The sequence below is a fragment of the Taeniopygia guttata genome, chromosome 26, assembly GCF_048771995.1.
Source record: "Taeniopygia guttata chromosome 26, bTaeGut7.mat, whole genome shotgun sequence".
In the NCBI taxonomy this organism is placed as follows: domain Eukaryota; kingdom Metazoa; phylum Chordata; class Aves; order Passeriformes; family Estrildidae; genus Taeniopygia; species Taeniopygia guttata.
In genome coordinates, this window is record NC_133051.1 from 4,382,347 (window position 1) to 4,407,415 (window position 25,069).

The 25,069-nt window shown below is 46.0% G+C and overlaps 1 protein-coding gene across 1 annotated transcript in view; it reads right to left on the reverse strand.

The window, feature by feature from the left end:
• Positions 1–25,069, reverse strand: part of KDM5B (lysine demethylase 5B) — a 55,915-nt gene that overhangs the window by 1,327 nt on the left and 29,519 nt on the right. Inside the window, exons 12-26 of the mRNA XM_030291855.4 lie at positions 22,392–22,554; positions 21,293–21,412; positions 19,445–19,639; positions 18,710–18,891; positions 17,847–17,971; positions 17,377–17,527; positions 13,313–13,427; positions 10,977–11,332; positions 9,710–9,848; positions 7,740–7,919; positions 6,729–6,887; positions 4,509–4,994; positions 2,544–2,655; positions 1,077–1,231; positions 91–417 (exon numbers count right to left, since the gene is read on the reverse strand). Of these exons, the coding sequence (XP_030147715.4) occupies positions 91–417; positions 1,077–1,231; positions 2,544–2,655; positions 4,509–4,994; positions 6,729–6,887; positions 7,740–7,919; positions 9,710–9,848; positions 10,977–11,332; positions 13,313–13,427; positions 17,377–17,527; positions 17,847–17,971; positions 18,710–18,891; positions 19,445–19,639; positions 21,293–21,412; positions 22,392–22,554 (2,965 nt within the window). The remainder of the gene's footprint in view (positions 1–90; positions 418–1,076; positions 1,232–2,543; positions 2,656–4,508; positions 4,995–6,728; positions 6,888–7,739; positions 7,920–9,709; positions 9,849–10,976; positions 11,333–13,312; positions 13,428–17,376; positions 17,528–17,846; positions 17,972–18,709; positions 18,892–19,444; positions 19,640–21,292; positions 21,413–22,391; positions 22,555–25,069) is intronic.

The following is a 25,069-nucleotide window of genomic DNA, read 5'->3' on the forward strand; positions in this document are numbered from 1 at the left end:
TCAGCTTTTCTACAGTCAAACAGTCCCGGGGCAGCTCCCTGCCCCAGATCCCAGCACTCAGAACACCATGGTGGGTCTGCCCCTGCTGACCTCATCCCCCTCGGGCTGGAGGCAGTTCACAGCTGGGCAGATGGCATCCTCATCCTCGGAGTCCTCCTGCTCCGAGAACGACGTGTCTGAGGGCAGCAAGTGGCTGTCGCTGGAACGCTGCAGCTCCAGGAGCCGCTCCCGCTCTCTCTCCAGTTTGTTACTGCACAGATCCTTTGCCTGACTCAGTTTCAGCTTCTTCTTTTTGGGTGTTCTCATCTTTTTTACTCTTGCTCTCTTCTCACCACAGAAGGTCTCTCTCTCGAAACGCCGCTTCAGTTTTCTCTCCATGTAACTAATCCCATCCTTTTTCCCTCGGCAACACTCATTCTATGGGAAAGACATTTTGGCAAGGTTGGAAGTATGCAACTAACACCCATTATCCTGTTATTCCATACCCTGATTTTAGGAATAGGTTTAAGTACAAGTGCAGTGTCTGACAGTGCTGCATTTTCAGTAGCATGAGATGTGTAAAAGGAGCCAAGGGCAGGGTCAGGCACCAGAGACAGAACTCGGAGAGAAAACCATCCTCTTTCCTGTCTCTGAGCCCACAGCTCCCACAGCAGCTCCCTTGGAAAGCCTCAGCATAGGACAAGAATCAAGTGCTCTAGGCCAGGACAGGACTTGGAACAATCTAATCTAGTGGAGGGTGTCCCTGTCCATGGCAAGGGATGGAACAAAATGAGCTTTAAGGTCCCTTCCAACCCAAGCCAGTCTGGGATTCTGCAATTCTATGAAATCAGGACAGATATATGTAAAGTACAGAGACTGACCATAAACAGGTATCTAAATTTCAAAAATGCATTAGGCCACAAATTGTATTCAATATTTTGTAACTAATTTATTACTGACTTCTTGACTCCTTTTTCACAAGGAAAATGTGTTTTCTTGGAAGTGCAGCCACACACACAAAGCCCAGTGAAACCCAAGGGCTAAGGCAGAGCCCTTCCTCAGGGTGCCCCAGCTCAGTGCTGCTGTTGGACACTTGCCTTGTCACCTGTGGCTGTACTGGGTGACCTCTGTTCTGGCTGCAGGGTTGGGCTCTGCTTCGTGAACAGGGCCTGGTACAGCTCCTGGATCTCGGGCAAAGAAACCTGCAGCAGCTGGGCTTCCATCATCAGCTCGTCCAGCTCGGTGCTAACAACTAGTGTGAAAGACAAGGAGACACAGCAAGAATTCTTCAGTGACAAGAACTGCACAGATAATGAAAAATCTTTGGTATCACAACAAAAAATTGTGAAAGACTTTATATCTGCAACTGTATGAGTTAGTTGTTATTTGCTCCCTCTTGACTGTTCATTTTTAACAGCAGGGTTACAAGGAAGAATGAAGGCTTGCACAGAAGCTCCTGCACTGTGGCTCAGCACCCTGCCACGCTCCCAATCCCTGCTGGTTCAAGGATAAGGCATTGCCATAATTCCTGGCAAATTCTCCTGCTTCAGGAGCTGCAGGAGTGTGACAATCCCCTCACTACCTAACGAGTGGATAACATGAACAAACTGAGAGAGGCCTGTACAGGGAGCCATGAGAGGAGAGGAAGGAAGGCTGAGGATAAACCAAGGTCCTGCTCTACGGTCACTACCCACTGCTGCTGCTGGCACCAAAGCTCATGCAGGGCTCTGAAACAGTCCTGGCTGGGGAGGCCAAAATCTTTGTATAAATAACAGCTTATTAATACACTACAACTCAAATATGAAAAATAAACATGATGACACAAAGAACTGCCTTGTTTGATGTGAACTGTAACATTCCACTGAAATGGCTTTTCTAGCACTGGTATGGACTGAGCTGCACAGACATGAAGGTAAGTCTAGACTTGTGTCCCTGGAGCATTATGCATGAGGAGGGAAGAAATGATAAATAATTTCTGTCACAGTCATAAAATGATGCAATTCACAGCTTGTCTGTTAGTCCAACCCAGTGAGTCTGAGATGAGGATGGTCCAGAGCCTGTCCTGAGTGACCCCAGCAGAGCAGAGCAGTCCCAGTCTCTGACAGCTGGACTATTGTGCTGCAGCAAGCTCACATGGACTCGTGTCCTGTGCATCAAGTATCCCATGGCTTTCAGCACCACATCCCTTCTGTTCCCATCCACCTCCAACACTTCCAGTGGCCCCTCCTCTTTCCTCCCCCCTTCTGCAGCTCGGCTGGGGCACAGCCTGGGGAAGCTGTTCTTGTGGGAAGGGGTCAGCTCTCCCTATTCCTCATCCCATTGTGCCACACCTTTTCATTGTACATGGGAAATTTCTATCCTTGAGCAATGCACCCCTCTGCCAAAGCTGGACACTGAGCTCCAAAGTTGCTGAGAAGATGGAGAAACAACCAGCAGGGCTATGCAGTCACAGGTCTGTGCAGCCATTTCCTGCTGACCAGGACACCCTCCCTGCCCCACCAAATACAGGAGAAGAAAGGAAGGGGCAGGGGGAAACCTCCCAAACCAAAGTGAAGATTACAAACCATGAAGTGGGATGCAGTGCTGTCCTGTAGAGAATGGAGAATGCAAATACATGGTTCTGTTATCCCAGTCATGAGGCATGGAGAATGACATTGCCCCAATTGTCTGTGACACCTAGAAAACAAAACAAAGAGTTTCACTAAACATGGAGTTTGAAATGCGGAATAACTGTGAGACACTTGTTTCTCTTACAGCTAATGAATCTTGTATCTGATCTAAAAGACTGCAGCAGGGACACCTCAACAGCAAACCCTGCACCTCCTGACACTGCCAGGGCATCTCACCAGGAACCTTCCACAACACCCTCTGCCTCACTAACCCAAGTGCCTGGGTCCCGTACAGAATAAGGCTCTCCTCCATTCCCACTGCTGCTCTCAAGGGAATTTTTCAAACTCACTCACATTCCTCACTTTGGCCAGTGTTAAAGCAGCTCAACTCCAGTGGTTACTGAAGAGCTTCTTGTGTGAAAGTGAGAGCTGAATTAGCCCAGAGGACAGGGAAAAGAGAACTGGGACAAGGACAGGACAGCCATGGTGAAACACTGGATTCACCAGAAAACCACCTCAAATCTATGGAGACTGAAGTTTCCTGAAGGTCTCATCTGCCTGAGGTGTGCTGGGGGCCTGGCTCAGGAGGGTCCCTGGCTCAGGCACACTGAGGGACCTGGTCAGAGGCTCTTCCACTGAGCTTCCCAGGGACTTCTGACTTGGGAAATGTAGGCACAAGGACCTGGACAAGCTCAGCCAGAAACACCCTCGTTTGGAAGGTTTACTGACTTAAGGTCCAGACCCCTCAAAAATGGTTACACTACTCTGGGTGGGAGGAACCTCACAGCTCCACACTGAGCTAATACCATCACACAAATAAAATGAAACTCACTCTTTTAATTTCTGGCCAAAACATCAACTTTTGTTTCCAAAATCTTGGCCAATTCTTTTCAGTTACACTAGCTGACCTAGCAAAATGATACTTTCAGACCTAAATGACCAGAAAAAAAAAAAATCTCTTAAATACCTAAAGATATTTTAATTTCTGTATCTTGACTTGCTTTTTTGAAAAAATGGATCCACTAGCCACTGGCACAGCTGGGTGAATGAGAAGCAGCTGCAACACCCTGTCAGGTGTGGAATGGTTTATGTTTTAACATAAGTGAACATGAAAACAGAAACACAGCCTAACTGTAGCTGGACTGCTAGCTAAACTAAGGTGCTTCAAAATGTAAAAGCAACAGAGTACATTCCATTTTGGGGTGTTTCATGTTCTTCATACAGCACAGAACTTTGATTTCTGATCTTTTTCTGCATTTGTTATTCTCAGGAAAATTCTTTACCTCCTTTCCTCCTTTATGTGTCCTTTTTGCTGAAAGATCTTCACTAAAAAAAGACAAACTCTCTCACTACCTCACTTGAAACAGCTGCTGTGGCTACAACCAGCAATATGAGCAGAATATTCAGCTTGGGAGGTCTAGCGGAAGTGAGGAGAAGCAGAAAAGGATGAAGACACTTTGTTGGAAACAACTTTGTCTGAGAGCCAAGCTAGTAATGCACAGGACAGTTTGTGGCTCTGTCAGTAATTCTCAACACTTATTTGAATATTTGTAGGTGCAGAATATAAAGACCAACTGAATAGTAAGCACTCCAGAAACATAACTCAGCAGCTCTGTCATTAGTGGTGCCACAGCAAAACACAGGAGCTGGAAGAAGAGAGGGGAAAAACGGGTTCTTTGGGAGGAATTATTCCTGGACTCCAGTGGAAGGGAACACGAAGCTGCTGCTGGGGCACAAACACATCCTGGCTGAGAGGAACAGCAGGACCCAGCTCCTGGCAGCTGAAAAGCAGGAACAAACCCTCTGCCTTATTTGGATTTGTAGGGAGCTACAGCAGACCCAAACCCAGAGCAGTGTCATCCCCTGTCCTCACCAACGCCGTGCTGCCAGTGCCAAAGCCCGTCCCCAGCCCAGCCTCACCTTGTTTGTCTCTGGCAGCTGGCCAGCCGAGGTTTGCCACCTGCTGTGCAGTAATCCTGAGCCAATTTTGTCCTGGATGCGTTTTAGATTCCCTGAATACAACATTTGTTGTGCTCTGTGCTGCCAGTTCACAGTTCTCTCGATCATGTAGCGCAGGGCGTCCCCCTCGGGCAGCCGGACGCGGATGCGCTGCAGGGACGCCAGCAGCGGCAGGATCTTCTCCAGAGGCGGCTTCTCGGAGCGGCGGCACTGCGGGCACAGCCACACGCGCGGCCCCGGCGCGGCGCCGGGCACCGGCACGCAGCCCGTGTGGAAGAAGCCTCTGCAGAGCTCACACTGGATCATGGGAGCAGCCGGCTCCTTCTGGCACAGACACACCTTGAGCTCGGCGTCCTCCTCGCTCGACAGCACCTTCACCTCGTTCGCCGCTCGCAGGACACGCAGCGCCTCCATCTCCCGCAGCCGCGCTTCTCCCAGCGTGGCCATCTGAAAGAGAGGCAAAGGATGGCATCTCCAAAGGAACACTGCTTGTTACAAACAGGGTGCCCTCTGCTCTGTCACGCTGCAGACACACCAGCCTGCAGGGCTTCAAATGCTGGAAAGAAGCGAGGATGGGGATGCCCAGTGGGACAGCAAATGGGACTAGAGGGGCAGCACTGGGGATATGCTGTGGTGTGACTTCAACTCCCTTCCATTTTCTCATAAAGCCCTGAGAGAAAAAGCTTAACCCTTTGTAAAAAAAAAAATAGCCCCTAACCCCTTCTCTCTTCCAAGCTTTTGTGTTTTGTACTACAAAAAAAGCAGCTCAAATCCTGAAGAAGTGCAAGTTTGGATTGCAGATACTGCTCTGGAAACGGGTCTCTCAACAGTCTGACTTTGGATACTCAGAAAAGCTTCCTGGACAGTTTTCACAAATGTAAATGTACCTCTGGCCCTCACTTTGTACAGGCTACCCAGTGCTCAGGGCCATGACCCGACCTGTGAACTTGCTCTGGGGATTGTGAACAGCAGGCAAAGTTCAGGTGTACTCTGGATGTGCTGTTTACCCTCTCTGCAGATGCTCCTGATCCTTTTTCCAGGAATCTTTAGCACTAGCTCCTATAAAAGCAGCAATATATTTCAGTTCCATAAAGGCTGTGCAAGCCAGCTGCAACTAATTAATTCTACCATTTTATAATGTATATAAACATACTGAGGAGGGTTTATAAATATATATACAATGTGATTATTTCTCACACCATAAGCTTTCAAGCACAATTCCTGAACTAAAATCAGCTCTGGAAAAATTAGACAGCTGTGCCCAGCCTGGGCAGACATTGGACTGGGGCATAGCACATTCCACTGTGCACACAGGTGCTGAGCTGGGCTGGGAGTGTGGAAAGGTTCTGGTTCCCCTCTTACATCAGAAGCAAACCCTGCCACACTGGAAGACCTTGCTTTCCTGGGTGCAGCCCCTGGGAATGTCCTGGGTCTCCTTGGCCAGGGGTGCTGGAGTCACAGAGGGCTGAGTGTGACCCCACAGTGCCACGACAGGGACACCACTGCAGCTCTGGGGGCAAGACGAGAGAGGCCAACACCAAAGCACTGAAAGTACAAGTTTCAAGTAGTTGCCATAGGTTAAAACTTAAATGTCCCACATTAAATAACATTCAAAACCCACTCAATGAGCCCCTACTACATCTCATTAGCCACAGGACATCATTACCTGGCCCAGGCAGAGGCTCTCCACTAGGTCTGCTGGAATGAAGCCCTTCCCCAGCAGCAACTAGTCTGGTCCACCCAGAGCAGTGTTTCAGTGGCCCCATAACACATGAAGTTTTCTTTAATTATTTACAATGTTCGTTTTAATTATAAATGGTGCTGGATTATTGCGTTCTTTGAAAGGATCAGACTCAGGCAAACCCTATCCCATTTTTAATAATGTTTACGTATGGTAGGGGAAAACAGGCCTCCATTTTTTGTTTTCCTGTGCTTTGCTCAGCTACAGGCACTGCCTAGCAAACTGTGAGGCTGCTTAAGGCACAAAGCAACATGTGTTGTTTCCACTGAAAGCAATTTTAGAAAGCCTGAAGCAAGCACAGAAAAGTGAAGCTCCAGAAACCCTGCAGAGCAGCATAGTGAGAACAGGGTGGAAGCCACACTCCTGCACAGGAGGCAAACAGAAACAAGGATTCAAGGAACTCAGAAGAAATTCCAGTTAGGAAAGATCTGTCCACATACCGCGGATGCAGTGTCCTTGCTTTCAGAGAGTGCCCGCTCCAGGTCGCTCAGCGTCTCCAGCTTAGTGCTTTTCTTCTTGCCACTTGGCACTGGCTCCTTCAGCTTCTTCTGCTTCCTCTTCAGACTGAACATCCCAATGTCACACCAGGGACACAACACCTGAGAGACAGAACAGCAGTGTCCCACATGCACCAGTGTTACACCTGCACTGCTCCTAATACACCTTTCTGCCTGGATGCAGCCACAGGCAACTGGTGAGAACTAGGGTTCCTGTAGTTATTCCATCAAAAATCTGAGGGATTAGGATGATGTATCTGGAAGGCAGGGAGAACTGGCAAGTTGGAACTTCAGTTTTGTAAAATGCCCAGTCCCAAACAACCCTTGTGTTTCACCCAGACGGCTGGGAGAGAGACAGAGAGTGAGAGCCAAAATGCTGAACAGCCTCCATTGGACTGAAACTACAAACCCTGGGAAAGAGCAGAGATTCCAGAGGCTGCCCTACATTACTATCTGCCCTGACAGGAGGGGGCTCAGAGGGTCTCAGTGCTGGGCAGAGGGCACATTGCTCAAGGACTGCAGGTGTGACACAGACACAGCTCCAGAGGGGCAGCAAACACAGCCCCAGCCTCGCCCTGGCACCCCTGAACCTGAGGAGGATGCAGCAGGTAGGAACCTGCTCACCTGTAGCTTGGCCTGATGCACTGGAGTTAATCCACTGCCACAGATTTACCAGTATTCCCATATTCATATGGAAAATGTTAGACATGGCCTGCTCTTGTTAGCCACTGATTAAGAAGAATAGAGAAAACATAGCTAAATCTTACATATTTTAGAAGTTTAAAACTATTATTAGAACTATAGGTCACTAACAAAAGTTCTTATTAAAATAGTTACTGTAATCCTAAAGCAGTTCTGCAAATATACTTAATATTTACTGCTCCTTCCTGGGCACACACTGAGTCCCTGCACCTGTGCATGACTGAGCAGGCTGATCCCCTCCAGGCCTCTCACCTCCAGAAGGGAATATGGCGAGTTCTCACACAGGAACGTGTTTGCTGCACACTCCTTCCACGCCTGCACTTCGGCTACCAGGGCCTCCAGCCTGGGCAGGTAATCCAGGTGCACTGGGATGGACCGACCTCTTGTGACGAGCTCCACCAGCGTGTCCAGCACGGGCACACGGCCCCCAGCCTGCCGGGTTGGAAACGAGGAGATGCTGGATGCACGCAAACACAGCACTGCCCAGGTCACAGCAGTCACTCAAGGAATTCAGGGCAGAGTTTGTAAAAATGAATTGAATGCTCAGACAGCTCAGTGATCTGCACTATCAGTTCAACATTTGTGCTGCTTGTGCATTTAGTCATTGACTACCAGACAAACTAACAACACATTTGGGGGCTGGGAAGCAAGAATACACTTAGCAAATGACTCTTTAAAAAGAAAATAGAACAAAAACAGAGACTACCAACACTATAAACAGCTTCCCAGTCTCACAGTGCATTCACAGCAGAAAATCAAAATAATTCTGAAATAATAAAATTATATGGTTATTAACATTGAGAAAAGATCTCCAAGATCAATTTCAGCAATTAACCCAGCACAGCCAAATCCACCACTTGTCCCCAAGTGTCACATCAACATACCTTTTAAATCCCTCCAGGGATGGCGACTCTACCCTGAACAGACTGTGCCAGGGCCTGACCACTCCTTTCAGTGAAGAACTTTTCCCCAACACCCAACCTGAACATCCCCGTGTGCAACTTGAGGCAGTTTCCTCTCATCCTGTCTCTTGCTTCCTGGGAGGAAACTCTTGATTCCCCTGGCTCCAGCCTCCTTTCAGGTACTGCAGGGAGCTCCAGCACCAGAAGACAAGTTTAAGCCAGGCTGTGCCACGCCGAGAGTGAGAACCCCTCCCAGTATCCCGTGTGCCACTTGGGAGCAAGCTCCAGCCATTCCCTTGGCACCCCACACCTCAGGCAATGCAGGTACCACACACCCAGAGGTAAAGCAGCACAAGAGGTATTTCCAGAGGTAATTTCTAGAACAGGCAGTTGATGTAGGACTGGAGAACTATTCACCAAAACAACCGCAGCACCTCTAGCAACTTCAAAGTCCTGATGCCAAGAACTTCCTGCAAGTCACAGAGATTGCAGGCATTTAACAAAACCTTCACAGAACCAATACAGAAATTCTTGGCAAAGACAGAACTAGTTTTCCATATTCAGGAGGCAGAATTTCAGAATCCAGACCAAGAGATTAGCAAATGCCAAGAAAAAAAAAAATCACTCAAATTCTTTCAAGACAGCCCTCAAATGAAAGTTAGTATTACATGAATTTCATTCCTTCAAAATATTTAAATCCAGGAAAATTATTTTTTTAAATAAGAGCCCAAAATAAATTTTTATTAAAAGCCAAATTTAGGCCAGATGGGCCTGAAAATACCCCTAAGCTAGATCACAGCTCACTTTATAGAAACAAATGAGGACAAATGAAAATATTTGGCAATTTATACCGAAATGTGAAATCAGGGCTATCCATGTGCCACCCTGGACTGATCTGGGCAGTCCCATTGACCCCTGACTTGAGCACTGGCAAGGCTGAACTTCCGTATCAGCACTCTGTACCTCAGTGTACTACACAAAAACGTGATTGACAGGGAGTTGTTACTGAGCAACTCAGAAAAAGTGACCTTAAGGTGAAGTTCCACAATGCAGTAACTTTTTAACTTTAATTTTTGCTAATAGCTGTTTTATAGATTTTATTGCAGGCAGTTTGTTGCAGAGGTGAAGGAATACAGGCCAGAAACAGAAGCAAGAAGCAGGCAGTGAGTGTAGCTGCTCCAAGGCTGAGGTAACCAATGTCTTGGACTGGGTGCTCTGAGTCAGAGCGACAACAGAGCCCTGGAGCGCACTTGGGGTCTGGGGTGGCTCTGGTGACATGAGCAGGGTCACTGTCCCTACCCAGCAGCCAGGCTCACGTACCTGCAGAGCCTCCACCTCCTGCAGCCAGTCCTTGGCCTTCTGCACTGCATCCTTCAGTGCTGCTCCATTCGGGAGGTAGGCTGGGATCTCCTCCAGCTCCTTCACTGCTGCTGCCAGGCTGCTCAGGGACTGCCGGGGCCTGAGGGAACACAACAGCCCAGATGTGAGATGCTGCTAACAGGGGAGACTCTTCCACTCACCTGGGTTATTAAAATCAGAGGGCCACACCAACTGATGATGTTACTGATGATGTTACTGATGATGTTACTGATGATGTTACTGATGATGTTCAGTACTGGCTGCACCCAGCAGAGCTGGGCTGTCAGGAGCAGAGGAGGTTTAGAAATGTCTGTTTGCTTACTCTAGCCTCTTACTAGAAATATTCTCATGTTTGGACTTAAAGAAGATGTACCTTTTATTAACTTCTGGATGACAAACACCCACCAAACCCCAGACCAGCACCAGCTGAGAGATTCTGCATTGGAAGGTTAAAGCTCTGAAATGGACTTTTCTGTATTGCTGTATTTCTGAGGTTTTAGAGAGGTACAAACACAACACAAATCCCTATCAAATGTTAAACTCAAGCTTAGTCAGTAATGTGCTATATGAAGTTGTCTTAAAACACCGTGGTTAGTAGTGGGTAAGAAATGTTCCAATACTTCAAGTATGACAAAATTAAAAAAATAAAGGAATCTTGAGGGAAGAAACCTGGCAAATAAGTTTGTGCCATGTTCCTAATTTTTAAGTACACTGTGCTCTCCCTTGTTTTACTTTATAAATCAGAAAGTAAAAACCACAAGAAAAAAATTTCTTAGAAAGGATGTATTTGGCTTATTGCCTTCTCTGCACCAATTAATCTGGAAAAATCTCCTTGTTAGTTGGAAATAGTCTTACATGGACCTCTATGGACTATGAAGTTTTACCTGCTGGTGGTACCTATCTGAGCTTGATCTGAATATGCGTCCTCCAGCCTGAAACTGGAGAGGGGAGCAGGTGGAAAAGAAGGAAGAGGCATCTTAAACCCCCTTCCTGTGGCACAAGGAGAAATTACACAAGATGGTTGAGCAACAGAAACACTGCAAGGCAAGACACATGAAACTGCTCCATCCCTCATCCCTCTCTCCAGCCCTGTCCCTTCTGGCTGGCACAAGCTTTGCCTTCATGCTGGGAACTGGATGAACAAAGGGGAGCCCCTCCAGGAGTCAGGGCGCTTCCATCTGAAACAACTCATGAAACTACAAAAAGCAACACTGAGATTTAGCTCTACCTGGCCTTTATCAGGTTCCTGGCTTTGTCATCCCAGTGCTCAGACACGGTGAGGAGCTCCTGCAGCTTGGCCATCGCCTTCTCAACTGCTGGGTAGGGCGCGAGCCCCACCCCGGAGTCTATGAGGCGCCTCATGTCATCCAGAGTGAGGGAGCTCTGCTCGGAGCAGGCCAGCTGCACGTCCTCCAGCCAGCGCGCCTGCTCCAGCCGCGTCCGCAGCTCCGGCAGCTGCGGCAGGTCCACGTCGAAGTCAAAGCTGACGTCCAGCAGCTCCTGCAGCTCTGCAGCACCAGGCATCTCCTCAGAAAGGAGCTTTTGGCTTTGCTGTTGGAAAGCTTCCACACGGTCAAGGAGATCCTGAAATACACAAATGCAACAATAAATCAGATGGAAGTCCTCTGCCAAGTCACTTGACCATGGAAGTGCAGGGTTAACAACAAGAGCACAGGCTCCTGGCAAACCCCCTGCTGCAATGCACACAGTACACATGGCAAATTATCCCGAGGGCTGGAACACTAGAATAGTGTGTTCAACACACAGTGTTGCCAGCACCTCCTCATATGTAACATGGCCACAAGCTTGGGTATCCCAGAACAAGGCAATCCCAGTCACAGGGGTGTCAGAAAGAGGGCTCAGAAGAACAGAAAGGATGGAGAGGGAAATTGAGCCTTCCATGGGTATTGTTGTCTGGCTTTGTTTTGGAATGGTTTGGGCAGCTGAGGAACAGCAAGGTGAGGATTATGAAGGCTTTGCAATACACTGGGAAGGGCACAGAAGATCTGAGGTTCATTTCTGCTGCACTGCTAAGGCTTTTGAGCTGCACCCCACAGTCCCAGTGAGCCACAGGCATTTCACTCGCTCATGCAGGGGAACACCTTCTCTTTCTCCATGCACTCAGCAGCTCATTACCCCAGTAGGTATTTCTGGGGCTGTGTGCACTTTCCCCAGGATAAAGGACAGTCAACCAGAGTAATCCCACAGTGAAGGCTGGGATTATTCTGTATGAAGCAACCTGCCCAGTATCCCAGAACTGCCTGAAATGCTGTTCCTGCAGGAAGTTCTTCCCTCACAGCTGACACCTTGGCATTTTGTCAGCAAGGCTGTTTTCCAGGGTGGGCAACCTCCTCCGGCATGAAATAAAACATTCTTTAGAAACAGACTGAATTGTGAGCCCATCTCCAGTAATGTTGGTCATTTATATTAACAGGCTGATTTGCACAATGACATATAATTGAGGCTTGCTGAGGATGATACAAAGGAACACTCTGGCCATATGTGTTTGTTATTCCCCTGTTCAGGAATGCCAGATGGAGAGGAACTGTTTGCATGTCTGGCATTTCCAAATTTCTGCTTTTCAACTAACAAGAACACTTCACAGCTTCAGTGTTACAAACAAATAACTGTAAATAGGACTGCATCAAATCTGATCCACACTCTGCAGGGCAGATAAAGCTTCCAAAGCACCAGCCAAAGCTGACTAGAACTGGTTTATTCCCATTAATTTCCATGGCACCATCTGGTGTCTCAGTGTTGGGTGGATACTTGAGGGACAGTTCAAGAGCTGGACATGACATCTCCTGGTTTCAAGTGTCACAAATATGCAAAATCCCTTGTCCTTTAAGACAGGAATTGCAGCTGCACATAATTTTTTTTTTTTTTTTCAATTGCCCCTCAGTGTGATATGGAACATTTTGGCAAATTCTGAAACAAGACCTTGAATTACTTTCAGTTTGCCTGAGGGCTCGTCATCTGGGGAGCACAGAACCAGCACAGCTGGTGGTTTTGGGATTCAAAGTGATCTGACTCTAGCCAGCAGCAGGTTCTCTGGTAGAGAGAGGATTTAGCCAGCCTGGGCTGGGTTTGGCTGGAGCTGTCTATGGGGTTTCCTGGAATGTGGATTGAGAGCACAAAAAGGGATCTAATTACAAGACTGAGAAAGCTGATTCTGGACTAACAAAGAAAGATGAGAGAGCTGTTCCTCAGAGCACTGGGGAGTTTGAAAGTTCTCAGATTAACCTGGCTTTACTCATAAGAGCAGACCAGGTAACTGACCCCAAACTTTTAACCTGCAGTTACCCAGGTCATCCTGCTCCTTCTCCCACAATCCTTCATATAACATGAATGGTTTGATCTGCCTGTGCAGTATAAAACTCTGCTGACCACTAACAGCAGCGAGTCACAGCTCCTTTCTTCAGCATCCCACGTGCACAAGGCACCCCAGCCTGCCAGTGCCCAGGTACTAACTCTTGGAGCAAACAGTGAGATGGGAGATGAAGGCAGCGCAAGCCCATCACTCTGTAAATGCTCCCACCCCCTTGCCAAGGCTTCCCAGGTTACCTTCAGCAGCGGTGTCTGGCTGAGGAGGCAGGGCAGGGCGTAGAGCTGCCTGACGAACAGCCGCAGCTCGTTCACCGTCAGCTGGTTCTGACACTTCCCTCCCCCGGAGCGGTACCTGCAACGACACGGGCAGCTCGCCTGCTTATCACTGGGGAAAAAAATAAACATCACAACTTCAAGGCCAGGTTGGATAGGGCTTGGAACTACCTGGTCTAGTGGAAGGTGTTCCTGCAGGGAGTGGAACAAGAGGAGCTTTTAAGGTCCCTTCCCACACAAACCATTCTGTGATTTATTGATTCCCTGACATCTGCTTATGATTTCATGTCAGCCAGGCCTTCTTCAGGAATAGCAGAACATCCACAAGCATCCAAGCAGCCCAGGGCTCACACACGTGGGAAACCTCAGTCTGCCACTGCAGAACGAGCTATTGTTGAAACACTCATATTAAATAGGATTCTGGAACAACTACTCAGCCTTGGAAGGGCACTGATTATTATGGAATAAAATTAAGCTTTTTTTTCCAGAACATAAAGCAACTGTGGATAAACTATTCAGTTATGTTGCAGTAGCTATTGTAGTCAGCTCTGCCCATGCCCACACCAAAAGAGAACAAATCCCAATTCTGAATGGGTTTTATATTGACAGGTTGTGTAGGCACTTCTGAAAAATCCTCTCTACACTGAAATCAGCATTTTTATTTTTATCTAAAAGCTTTGTAGCAAATGAGTGGCTTATAAGTGTTAAAAAATTGCCCACTATTAAAAGCCTCTCTAAACTCAAGCCAGTATTAATGAGGTCTGAGAACCCCGAACAGAAAAGGAAAGAGATCCCTTTCAGTGCTGGCTCCAATTGAATCCACAGTGTGTTATTTATACAAAAGAGGAGAACAGCCCAGCAGGATATGCCAGCATGACTGGAATGTGAACACTATAAAATAAATTTTAACTTACCATTCTGTGTTAAAAATAGATATTTTTAATGGATACACAGGATCACATTGAGAGTTCCAAACCCCACAGTCAGCTATGGAACAATAAAGTGAATTCAAAGCCTCAGGTACAACACAGGTTTCTTTACATGCTTCTTTGTTCTATTGGTTTTTAAGTAAGCTCCATAGCGTCTTCCAAGAAAAAGCACAAGTTTTTAAATACATAAATATTTATATATATATACATACACATATCTAAATGGCAAAGCTGTCATAAGATGTTTTTAGAAACCAGAAATTACATGAGCCTAAGAAAAACCATCAACAGAAGCCAAACCCATATACATCCAGGGTTATTAGTCACAAAGGTCTCCCAGCACAAATTTTCAGAGACTCAAAGAAACAGAACAGGCTTCAGGAGACCTAGAGAAGGAAGAGGATATAGACAGGAAAAATATGGCAGCGAGGCAGGAACACTGTTGCCTTCCAATGCCAAGAGAACAAGGCCCACACTGTGCTCCAGCCCCATTCAGATGTTCACAGAACATCTCCAAGCCAGCATTTGTCAGTGTATAATCCCTCAGCACCAAGAGAACCAGAGGAAAACAGGGATATACGGCCCATCTGCATCTCTTCAGGTACTGCAGAGGAGGCTGCTGAGCAGGAGCTACAGGATTTACTATGATTAATTACCTTCTGTCCTGGTCTTCTCCCCATGAACTGCTGTGTTTACTGCACTGGAGAAGATCTCTCTGTGTCACAAGACCCCTCTGTATCACTGACTGCTGTGACTGACAGGGACAACCCTCCTACAGGAGACAAGTGTCCTGCATGACTCTTCCAAACTCGGGATCAGACCAAAATGCTCAGTCCACAACAGAAAGTTTGCCAAAAGCACAAACCAAATTTTAAGCAGAATCCGGAATCCTTTCTAACCAACACCTGGCACTGGGTGTGATGGAGATCATCAAGCAACCTGCAGATGTGAGTTCTAGGCATATGAGTCTGCACGTGATGTAACATGTATTAAGATTTTAAGCAGATAATCATCTTCTTTATATTTTCCTTCAAAAGTTGTGAGCATTCCCCATTTCAACCTTGTAAGAAAAAAAAATAATCAAGTAACACAGGTTTTAAAACTCTTAAAAATTATGAAGACATGAAACTGGACTTTTCCCAGAAACATGCCAAAAAAGATTCAGGAAGAAATTGTGAGAGGAGGACTAAAACCTCTTCTGGAGCAAATAAGAAGCTCAATGCAAGCACTGCCTTGACACTGTGTACAGCAGCAGCACACAGTCAATTACTCATCACAGTCTGAGATGCTGCAGGAGCTGGCAGGCCCAGCTGTGAGGAAGGCTGAGAGCCTCTCATGGTAACAAAGGAACAGACCTAGTCAAGGAGATGAAGATAAAAATTGCTCCCAGCTCTTCCCAGGCCAAACAAAGTCAGGGACACATTCAGTGCAGGAAAGACCCACCTGGCACAGAGGACCTGGGAAGGGCCTGGCTGCTGCTCCCAGCAGGGAGACCTGAACAAGAGATGGGAGAACACAGACTGGGGATGCCAGATGGCTCAACACCAAATGTAGGAGATCAGAAGTGGACAAGTCCTTTGATGATGATGCCTAAAATCTCTAGGTTGGAAGTTCCCTATCTGGCAGAAATCATGCCTGTGGGAGTGCTGAATTTCTCATTCCCTGTTGCAGAATTTTTATGTTGCTGTGACAGAGGCTTCATCCTCCTGTGTGTGCAGGACACCAAAAGTGAATTTTTACCAAGTTCCTACTACAAAGGCTTACAGAATGAACAGGAAGGAAGACAAGAATCATGTCAAAGTGTGACAGGAGAACACTCTACCCCCAAAGTCCTTCCAAGCCAGTCTTCAATGCACTGCAAGAGCACGGGAGTGATGAGCTCCATGACCCCTGCTGAGGCAGGTGGTATGCAGGAACCACAAGTGCACTTACACCAGCACAAAAGGCAACTTCTCCAATAAACACCACATTATTCAAAGCAGCAGAAATGGGTGAAAATTCTCCAAATGGGACAAATGACAATCAATTTTTTACTGAAGTACATCGCACTTAAGATTGGTGGACATGAACCATACTGTTCTTCACATATATAAACCCAACACTTTCTTAGAAACCACCATCCTGCAAGGCTCAGTGTGCCCATGGTGAGTCTGGGTGCCCTGATCAATGGCTTCAAGTTGAAGGAGGGCAGGATTAGGTGGGATATTGGGAAGGAATTGCTCCGGGAGGGTGGTGAGGCCATGGCACAGGTTGCCCAGAGAAGCTGCAGCTGCCCCATCCCTGGAAGTGGCCAAGGCCAGGTTAGACAGGGCTCGGAGCAACCTTGGACAGTGGAAAGTGTCTCTGCCCATAGCAGGGCGTGGAATGAGATGGGCTTTAAGGTCCCTTCCCACCCACACCAGTCTGGAATCTATTGGTGAAGAACGACAACAGAATATGGTAATTTGTGAATCCTGAGAGAAAGACTCTTACATTAATACAGGCACAACTAGACTTCTGCAATGAGGAGAACTGGCCTTAGCCTTCTGTTCTGTCTCTTTTCAGCTAATTTCAGACATGCAGTACCAGCAGGACCAGGTAAGCAGTTCACAAAGAACACTGCCTTACTTCAAATCCCTTGAGCAAATAACCTGTCTAAAAGATTCAATGTAAAGAACAGGTATTTTTTCAGAGCTCTCATACAACATTCCCACCACCAGCAACTCAGAGAGTTAAGGCACTGTGTTTTTCCACAGCACAGAAGGTAATAATACAACAACACCTGCACTATGGACAGATTTACAGTGCCCACAGCACAAAGAAAAGGGAACTGGATCTTGCTGAGTGTTACTTTGACTAGACATACCACACCATTTTTTCTTTTCAGGGAACACTGGAATGAATTTACAGACTAACTGTCAAACACAGAGGAAGAAGAGATTTGAAAACTCAGGATGTTTAACTTATTACATATAGTAAAGCTGAATCTCCCTGTCAAAGATAGCTCTGCTGAGGAGACAAAGATTCTTTGAAGTCTTGCAGAGCACTAGCACCTATCACGGACCACTGACATCTGTCTCTGGCGGTCCAGTTTTGCTGCAGACATGGAGTGGCACTTACCTGGTCTGTCTCTTGCCATTCAACAGCTGCTGGGCCACCGAGGCACATTTGTCTGCATCCTGTGTCACCAGCCGGAGGTGTCGCAGCAGGTCATTGTCTGGGAACTTTTTCATTTCTGATTCTTCTATCAAAGCCTTGAAACTGATGAGACCTGTTGGGAAAGACATTAAGATGTCTCCCTTTGTGATGGATTTTCCATGCTAAGGCTTAGAAACACAACGCATTAAATGCATTTCTATTACTACTTTAGTTACACTTTATGTCAAAATGATTTACAGTCTTGTCACACAGAGACAGCTTAGCATCATTTCTGGGACTGTAACAGCTAAAATATTTACTTAAAAACATGAAGTGATAAATGATTTCTTTTGATTATCACATAAGGAAAAAGTTACTACAGTTTGGAAACTAAACAAGGAAAAAATAGTAGTTTTAAATGATGTGCTACAGGCAGTAGGTAAAATTCTCACTTTTTTTGTTGTTGATCTTTGCCTCCAGGGCCTCGTTGACGTTGGAAGCCCACTCGTTGTAGGACTCGGCGCGCATCTTGAGCGCGTTCATCATCGGGTACAGCTCCTCCAGGCTGTAGCGGTACCTGCGGGCAGCACACAGCTCAAACCTCCAGCAACACTGCAGGCAGCAGCAGGGGGGAAGGAGGAGCACCAACATGAGCACACAGGTTGGATGGGACTTGGAACAACCCGGACTGCTGGAAGATGCCCCTGCCCATGGCATGGATGGGATGAGATGAGCTTTGAGGTCCCTTCCAGACCAAACCATTTGGTAATTCTAGGATGTGTTGGTCCGTACAACAGAGAAACAAGCTTCTGTGCACTCAGGGTTACACAATTAGGACCTTACAACCAGACCATGCTCCTTTTGAGATAATTTCAATGTTGTAATTGCTTCAAAAAGCAATTTCTATGGGACAATTAAGGAATTTGGACACTGTCTTAGAGCAAGCTACATTCATGTAGGACAAAAGATGAACTAAAAAGCACAGCAAAGTTAACAACAGGAAGGAAAGCTCCAAAAAACAAAACAATACTCCTTGGCGAGGACTGGATCTAAGGGACAATGACCTGATTGCTATAAAAAATGCAAACTAACTTAGCCAGCAATTTTTGCCATTATAGAGCAAGAAGAGCTGAATGCTGAAGAGGCTTTGTGTGTGAACACAAAACAGTCCCATTGTTGTGGAGGCACTGGATTTGCAAAGGACTGAAACAGAAACAGGGAGCATCCCCACTGGCAGTAGATATTACCAAATCATAGTACCTACACAGACAATACTATCTCCAGATCAAGGTGTTAGTTACTACCTCAAGCTTACCCCAGTTTGTATTTGTAGGTGGGACAGGAGCAGAGGTCCTCAACATGGTACAAGCACACCAGCAACCCAGGTTTGCAGGGACAATAAACCGCTGACATGAAGCAGGTGGTTTTACACTTCAGGCACTGTCGCTCATCATCAGGGAACAGCTCAAACGTCACCCTCTCCGAGTCAGTCACTCCCTGCAAGAGTGTCACATCAAAGCCTAATGAAGAAGTGACTGTTCCAAAGAGGAGGCTATTCCAAGCTAAAACATCAAAAGGTAAATTTATCAAAAGAATAATGAAGTTTAGATATAAGATACTCAACCCAGGTAGACAGAAATCTTGGTTAATAAAAAAAAAAAAAATCAGCTTTTCTGACCAAATGACTGGAAGTACAAGTATTACCTTTAAAGTGACATTCTGAACAACATTAAAGGGCGGGTACTGAAATAAGGTGTATGACCAATGATTCTTTACCCAGGTGCTCCTCTGAAATTCACAACTTAGGAAGGGACTAAGTCCCCCTAAGCCTCTGACAGCCCAGTGCAAGAACCAGCATGTTCTCATATCACTGTTTCACTGTTACTTCATTAATTATAATGAATTCCATCCCTCCAAGTGCTCAAGCCCAGGTTGGATAGGGCTGGCAACAACCTGGTCTAGTGGAAAGTGTCCCTGCCCATGGCAGGGGATGGAATGAGATGACCATCAAAGTCCCTTCCCACCCAAACCATTATTTCCTACAACTCACCAGTTTATCAACCTTTTCACGCAACCTCTTCTCCTCTTCAATCATAATAGCCATGTCTTTCTGGACTGTAGATGCCACCACAACATCCAGGACATCTGCTTTGGAAGCCATTTTACAGATCATCTCGTCGTGGGAGAAGACGCAGTAGCGGTTGAGCAGCCGGTAATGCTCCACGCACTGCCGGCCCAGGGGCAGCTGCGGGGCAGACACGGCGTCACAGTGACATCAACGAATCCATCTGTGTGCTACTACCCAAAAACTGCCACAAGGAAAGGCCAAGGCAAATCCTTCCAGCAACAATATTCATACTTCAGAGTGTACAACTAGAGAAATCAAGATCCCAAGTTGTGCACACCAGGAATGCTTATGGCTCTTTCCCAGTGTACTCTATGGGTGACAGCTGAGGGAAGTGCCTTCTCTTGCAGAGGTTGTAATTAAGGGCTACTAAATCACTAAACCACAGTGGGCTCAGGAAGATCCAAGATAAAATGCACTGAGGCCAATGAAGCATCAAAAGGACAAGTACATAAGCCTGACCTGTACCCACCACTCGAGGAATGCCCCATCCCACATAGGTGCAGGGCACCCTGGGTCTTTTCCCTGCCAACATGAACTGTGCTGCAGAGCACAAGAAACTGCTGGCTCAGGGAGCACCGATGTTCCTAACTGGCTGCAGGCACAGCACACAGCTCATCCCGAGCTAGGCAGGTCACTCAGCTCTATTTTAAGAGCAGGCAGACAGGGATGCTCAGAGTACAACAAGGTTATGTGCTTGGTCTAGTGTGAAACTCATGAAAGGACAAGAGGAAACACCAAACCAAACCAAATGACATGTGAACCCAGTCAAGTGCAGAAAGCTTTCATGCAATATTAGTCATCTCCTTCTTCTAAATAATGTTTTTTCCATCTAGCAATGTTTCAGTTGGGCTACACTTACAAATAGCCAAGACCTTTTTTGAGGGGAAAAAAATCACAGAAGTAATTTGAAATATCAGAAGATTAGAAGAGCCTTTGTGAGATCAGATGGCACTGTCTGAGACATTTGCTGTGAAGGAAAAATTACTTGTAACTTAGGAACAACTGTCCTCCATTTGTGTTTATTTTAAAAAAGACAAAGATCTTATTCAATAACTCTAACCTAATATCTGTAATGTGTGTCCCTCTCTGTTGGTTCAGTGAGCTGAGTGAAGCTTACTGGGAATGATGCACTGCTCTATAAACCTTCCATCTGAACTTGAGAACTTTCTGCTCTCTTCTCATTAAGGTGTTCTTCCCTAAAAACCCAGAGCACCTCTGTTACCTAAGAGGATGCTCTCACATGAGATGCAATACCCACTTTTTTCCCCTACAAGAGGACTATCAATGTCTTTAACTGTTATCAATGTGCTACATGTATTATCCTACTTTATCAGAGAAGCTAAAGCAGAAAAGATATCCAAGTTGGATTCGGTTTTCAGCTGCAGAAAGCACTTCTTAGAGAATTCCCACTGCAATAAACTAAGAAATTTCATTCCAGCTTTTGATTTGAGATTGAATTTGGGGACACAAAAATGAGCAAACTCTAGCAGCACTGGTGCATCCCATACTCCAGGCATGCACATGACTGTGCCTTCCTCCTGCTGCAAAAGCTACATCAGCCCTAATACATAATTCCAAATCAAATCTTCAGAACCAGAGGCAGCCCACAGTTCAGAGCATGACAAACCTTCAGCAGACACCATGCTGCCAGTAACAGGCCCCTTCTGATCTGTGGCCTAGATTTGTGCATCAGCAATAAATCAGAGCTATACACCAGCTAGGAACAGCTTTGGAACTGCTCACTTAGGGAAAAACTGGTTTGGAACGTACCCAGTCCACGGTGCAGAAGTTCACAGCTTCAGCAAAGTTGAAGCCCTGGTTGAAGCCACTGTGGTAAGCTCTGGGAAAGGTGATAACAAACTCCCCAGCACACTGGTTGGTTCTGTACACCTGGGGGAACAGACAGGCCAGTGTCAGCTCACACCCAAACACAGCTGGCGAGGAGAACATGGATTTCCAACTCGCAGTAACTTCTGTGAGGACTTCTGAGAGTTTTAAACCATAAGCCCAAAATTACAACTGGCAGCTGATAAACTGTCACATAAAACCCTGGAGAGCCAAGAGTTCCACTCAGCCACACCCCACTCTGAACAGTTCTAGGTTGGCTGCCTGTGCTTTATGCTCCTCACACCTCAGGGTTAGGGTCAACACAGATCCAGCTCTCTCCAATGTGCAGGGGAAGAGAAATTTGGAACCTTAACACTCATATTATTGTTCATCTAAGACTGTTGGGGCTATACAGTCAGCATGAAAGCAGGCAGGTCTTCCTGCATCCTTCCATTTTGGAGATTACCATAGGAGAGACCACAAATTTTGCTACTTTTTCCAGATTTTCCTTTAAGTCCCAAGGTCAGCTCATCAAAAGCCAATTAAGTTGTAAAGGGACATAATTCCCATGAATAACCTAGTATGGAATAAGATGAAATCTGATGAAAAAATGTTTTTTAAATACCTAAGGACTTATCCAGGAAAAATAAGAGAATGTGGATGACAAAGAAAGAATGGGGTTTGGGGCCTTGACAGAAACTCCATGCCAAAAAAACAGTGTCTGATTGAACAGACATATAAGAGCTCCTGCCATTGTTCCAAAGGTAAAGACTAAACCTTCCAGTTGAGACACAGAAATAGAAATATCCAAGATGGATCTCCTGAGAAGAGTCTGCCAATTGATTCCAAAGGCAACAATTCCATTGCCCATCTGGCATTGGCATTGCCCACCTGGCACATTTTAGTGGATAAGGAAGATGCAACACACATGGAAACCACCACACAACCTCTGTAATAAAAGTGACTTCAATTATCAGCTTTAAGCAGCGTTCCAATCAAAGAGGGTTGGGTTGGGGGAGTAGCACAGGAGTCCAACACATACAGGCACCCCGTGGGCCATCAAAGTGTTCGGGTTCATTATGGTGACAAGTTGGTGCAAGAGATCTGGCTGGGACTCAAATAGCTCTGGAGCAAGTTTCTTCATTACATCCTCCAGCTGCTCAGCTGCGTACCCTGGGGCTCCATACCACGTTTTAGGCTCACCCCTGCAAGATTATTAAAAAAAGTTAAATATAAGCAAACTTTAAGTTACATTTTTAGTCTTCTGCTTTAAAATACACCATGTCAAAGGAAGGGCATATCACCAGGAAGGAATGCAAAGGTTCTGTACATTCTTGAATCTTCACATTTTACACAGGTCCCTCTTCTCCAGACCTGTTTTTAACTGCCTACACTTCTGAGCAGGTACTTCAAATATTGTGGGGGAGGAAGAAAAAGTCTGAAGAAGTCCCCAGTGAAGTTCTGCTGATTCCAGCACAACTTCAAAACATAAGCTGCCTGTCTTTTCCCATAGACACAAACACCCTCTTGGGTCCAACAAACAAAGCCAGTTCTTTCTGTCTTATGTATAACTGCCATAAAAGCAACACATAGGAAGTAGTAATCAAACTTCCAAATTATGCAAGACTTCAAGGGAAAAAAAATACATATCCAGAGTAGGAACAAAGAATTTTCAGCACCCGATGCAAGCCAGCTAAGAGAATTAAGGGGATGCAGATGTGTTCCAGCAGATACTGTTACAAACTTACACTGACACTGGCTGACTGCAGCACTGAGACAAAAATGCCTCCAGGGCCTTAGAAAGAATGAACTTAGAAAAGGTATCTAGAAAGGAACACCGACAAATCACCTTATTCCAAGACTTCTGAAGAGCTGGCAGTCTGAAACTGACCCAACAGTGTTCTTTTCTTCCATCAATCATGAAGCAATTGGGAGGATTCCAAAAGATAAGAGTGAAGTGTGAATCCAGAAGTCTATCTCATCCCTAGGAGCTCATTCCTGTACTTACAGAGTCAGGGGAAGAGGACAGCCAGCAGGATGGACTGTGGAGGGGCAGTTATACACAAGGAGTTACACCCAAGGAGTTGTCACAGAGTATTAAATGACTTTGCAGCCTTGGACCTGGCCCATCATTCTGGGACAACTCTAGGAATCCAGGAAGACCAGCCACAGATGCAACTAAAAACCATTCTGTGTCTGGACTGGGCTAGTCAAGAGTTCTGCTCCCTGACAGATGCCAGCAGTGAGGAATGGGTAACAGATATGAACTGTGCTAAACTTGGAGCAGGATATTGGAACTGGGGGTCTCTGGACCTCAGGGGAACAAGTAACAGACAGTTCTAATGCATGTGTTGAGGTGCCAGCAGCCTGAAGAAGCAGCAATGGAGGTCAAAGGCCCTTTTGCTCTGCTTCCTGATTGCTCCACATCCCTGCCTGTACAAATACTAGCAGCAATTATGGCAGTTCTTCCTCTGTCCAGGACTGATATCTTATTTATTTCCAAGCAACTTTAGAGCAAAGGTTTGGTTTTTTTTTTCCCTTTTATCATTTCTAGAACTAACATAGGATTCAGCGTTCTGTAGGAGGACCATTGTCTTCAACCCCAGGAAAGCTCTGCTGCTGCAGCCTGGGTCACTTGGGATTAGCTGCTCACAACTCTGCACCAGGCAGGACACAGGCTCCTCCAAGGCACATGGGAATGTTGAAGACAGACATGCCATCCCTAGGACTCTCCCAAGAACCAGTCCTGCTTTTTGGAGCCTTTGATTCAGAGTTGGGAGCACTGTCTCTGCAGAAACAGGTTGTTCAGACTGCTCTGACCAAGAACAGCTTTACCCTCAACTGCACATTGCTCTCCAAATCAGATTTACCCTCTGCAAAGAAAGGGAAATGAAGATTATCTGCAAATGAAAGGATATCAAGGACTTTCAAGAAGGAGGATAAATAAATTGAAAGCAGGTCAAGCAACTTTTTATGTCTGGATGTATCTCGTGTATGCACAAGTACTTGTAAGCATCAACACACCTTTCAGGCCTTCTGCAAACAATAATGCAATTGGGGGCACACTATGGAGGACAGAAAGCTATTCTAAGAACAGTGAGGGAAAGTCTCCTAAAAGAAATTAAATCTGTGCTCCAATATCTTCTCCCACCCACAGTTTTCAGTCTGACTGAAGACTCAGACAAAAAGGAAAAAAAAAAGTAGCAACACATGACAAGAAAGATAGTTTTTATCATGTAATACTGTCACTCCTTTGCTCATCCTCACTCAAACATTTGTTTTTTTAAAATAAGCACCATGAAAGCAAGTGAATTAAGTCACTGGCTGTTGGGCTGCACTGCAGAAGCTGTTATTTCAAGGAGCAGCAACTGAATAACCAACCAAAAAGGACCCACTGAAGAGCAGCTAGGATGTGGTTTTATCATTCTGCATGAATACTTGTATGAACTAAGAAAAGAAAGAGCTTGACAGGTTTCAGGAAGAGTGACAACCATAATCCAGACTCTAGAAAAGCTGTTGTAAGGTGAGAAGTTCAAGGAGTTCAGTCTATTTAGAATATCAAAGAGATGGCAAAGATCTGTCCTGATTACAGCTGACAAGTGTTGGCTTGATGAGAGGATTTATGACACCATGATCCATCCAACAGACAAAACATGCTGGAACTGAGTTGCTAGCTGAAGTTGGATGATTTTTAAAAGAAAACTTGCATGGATTTTAGTT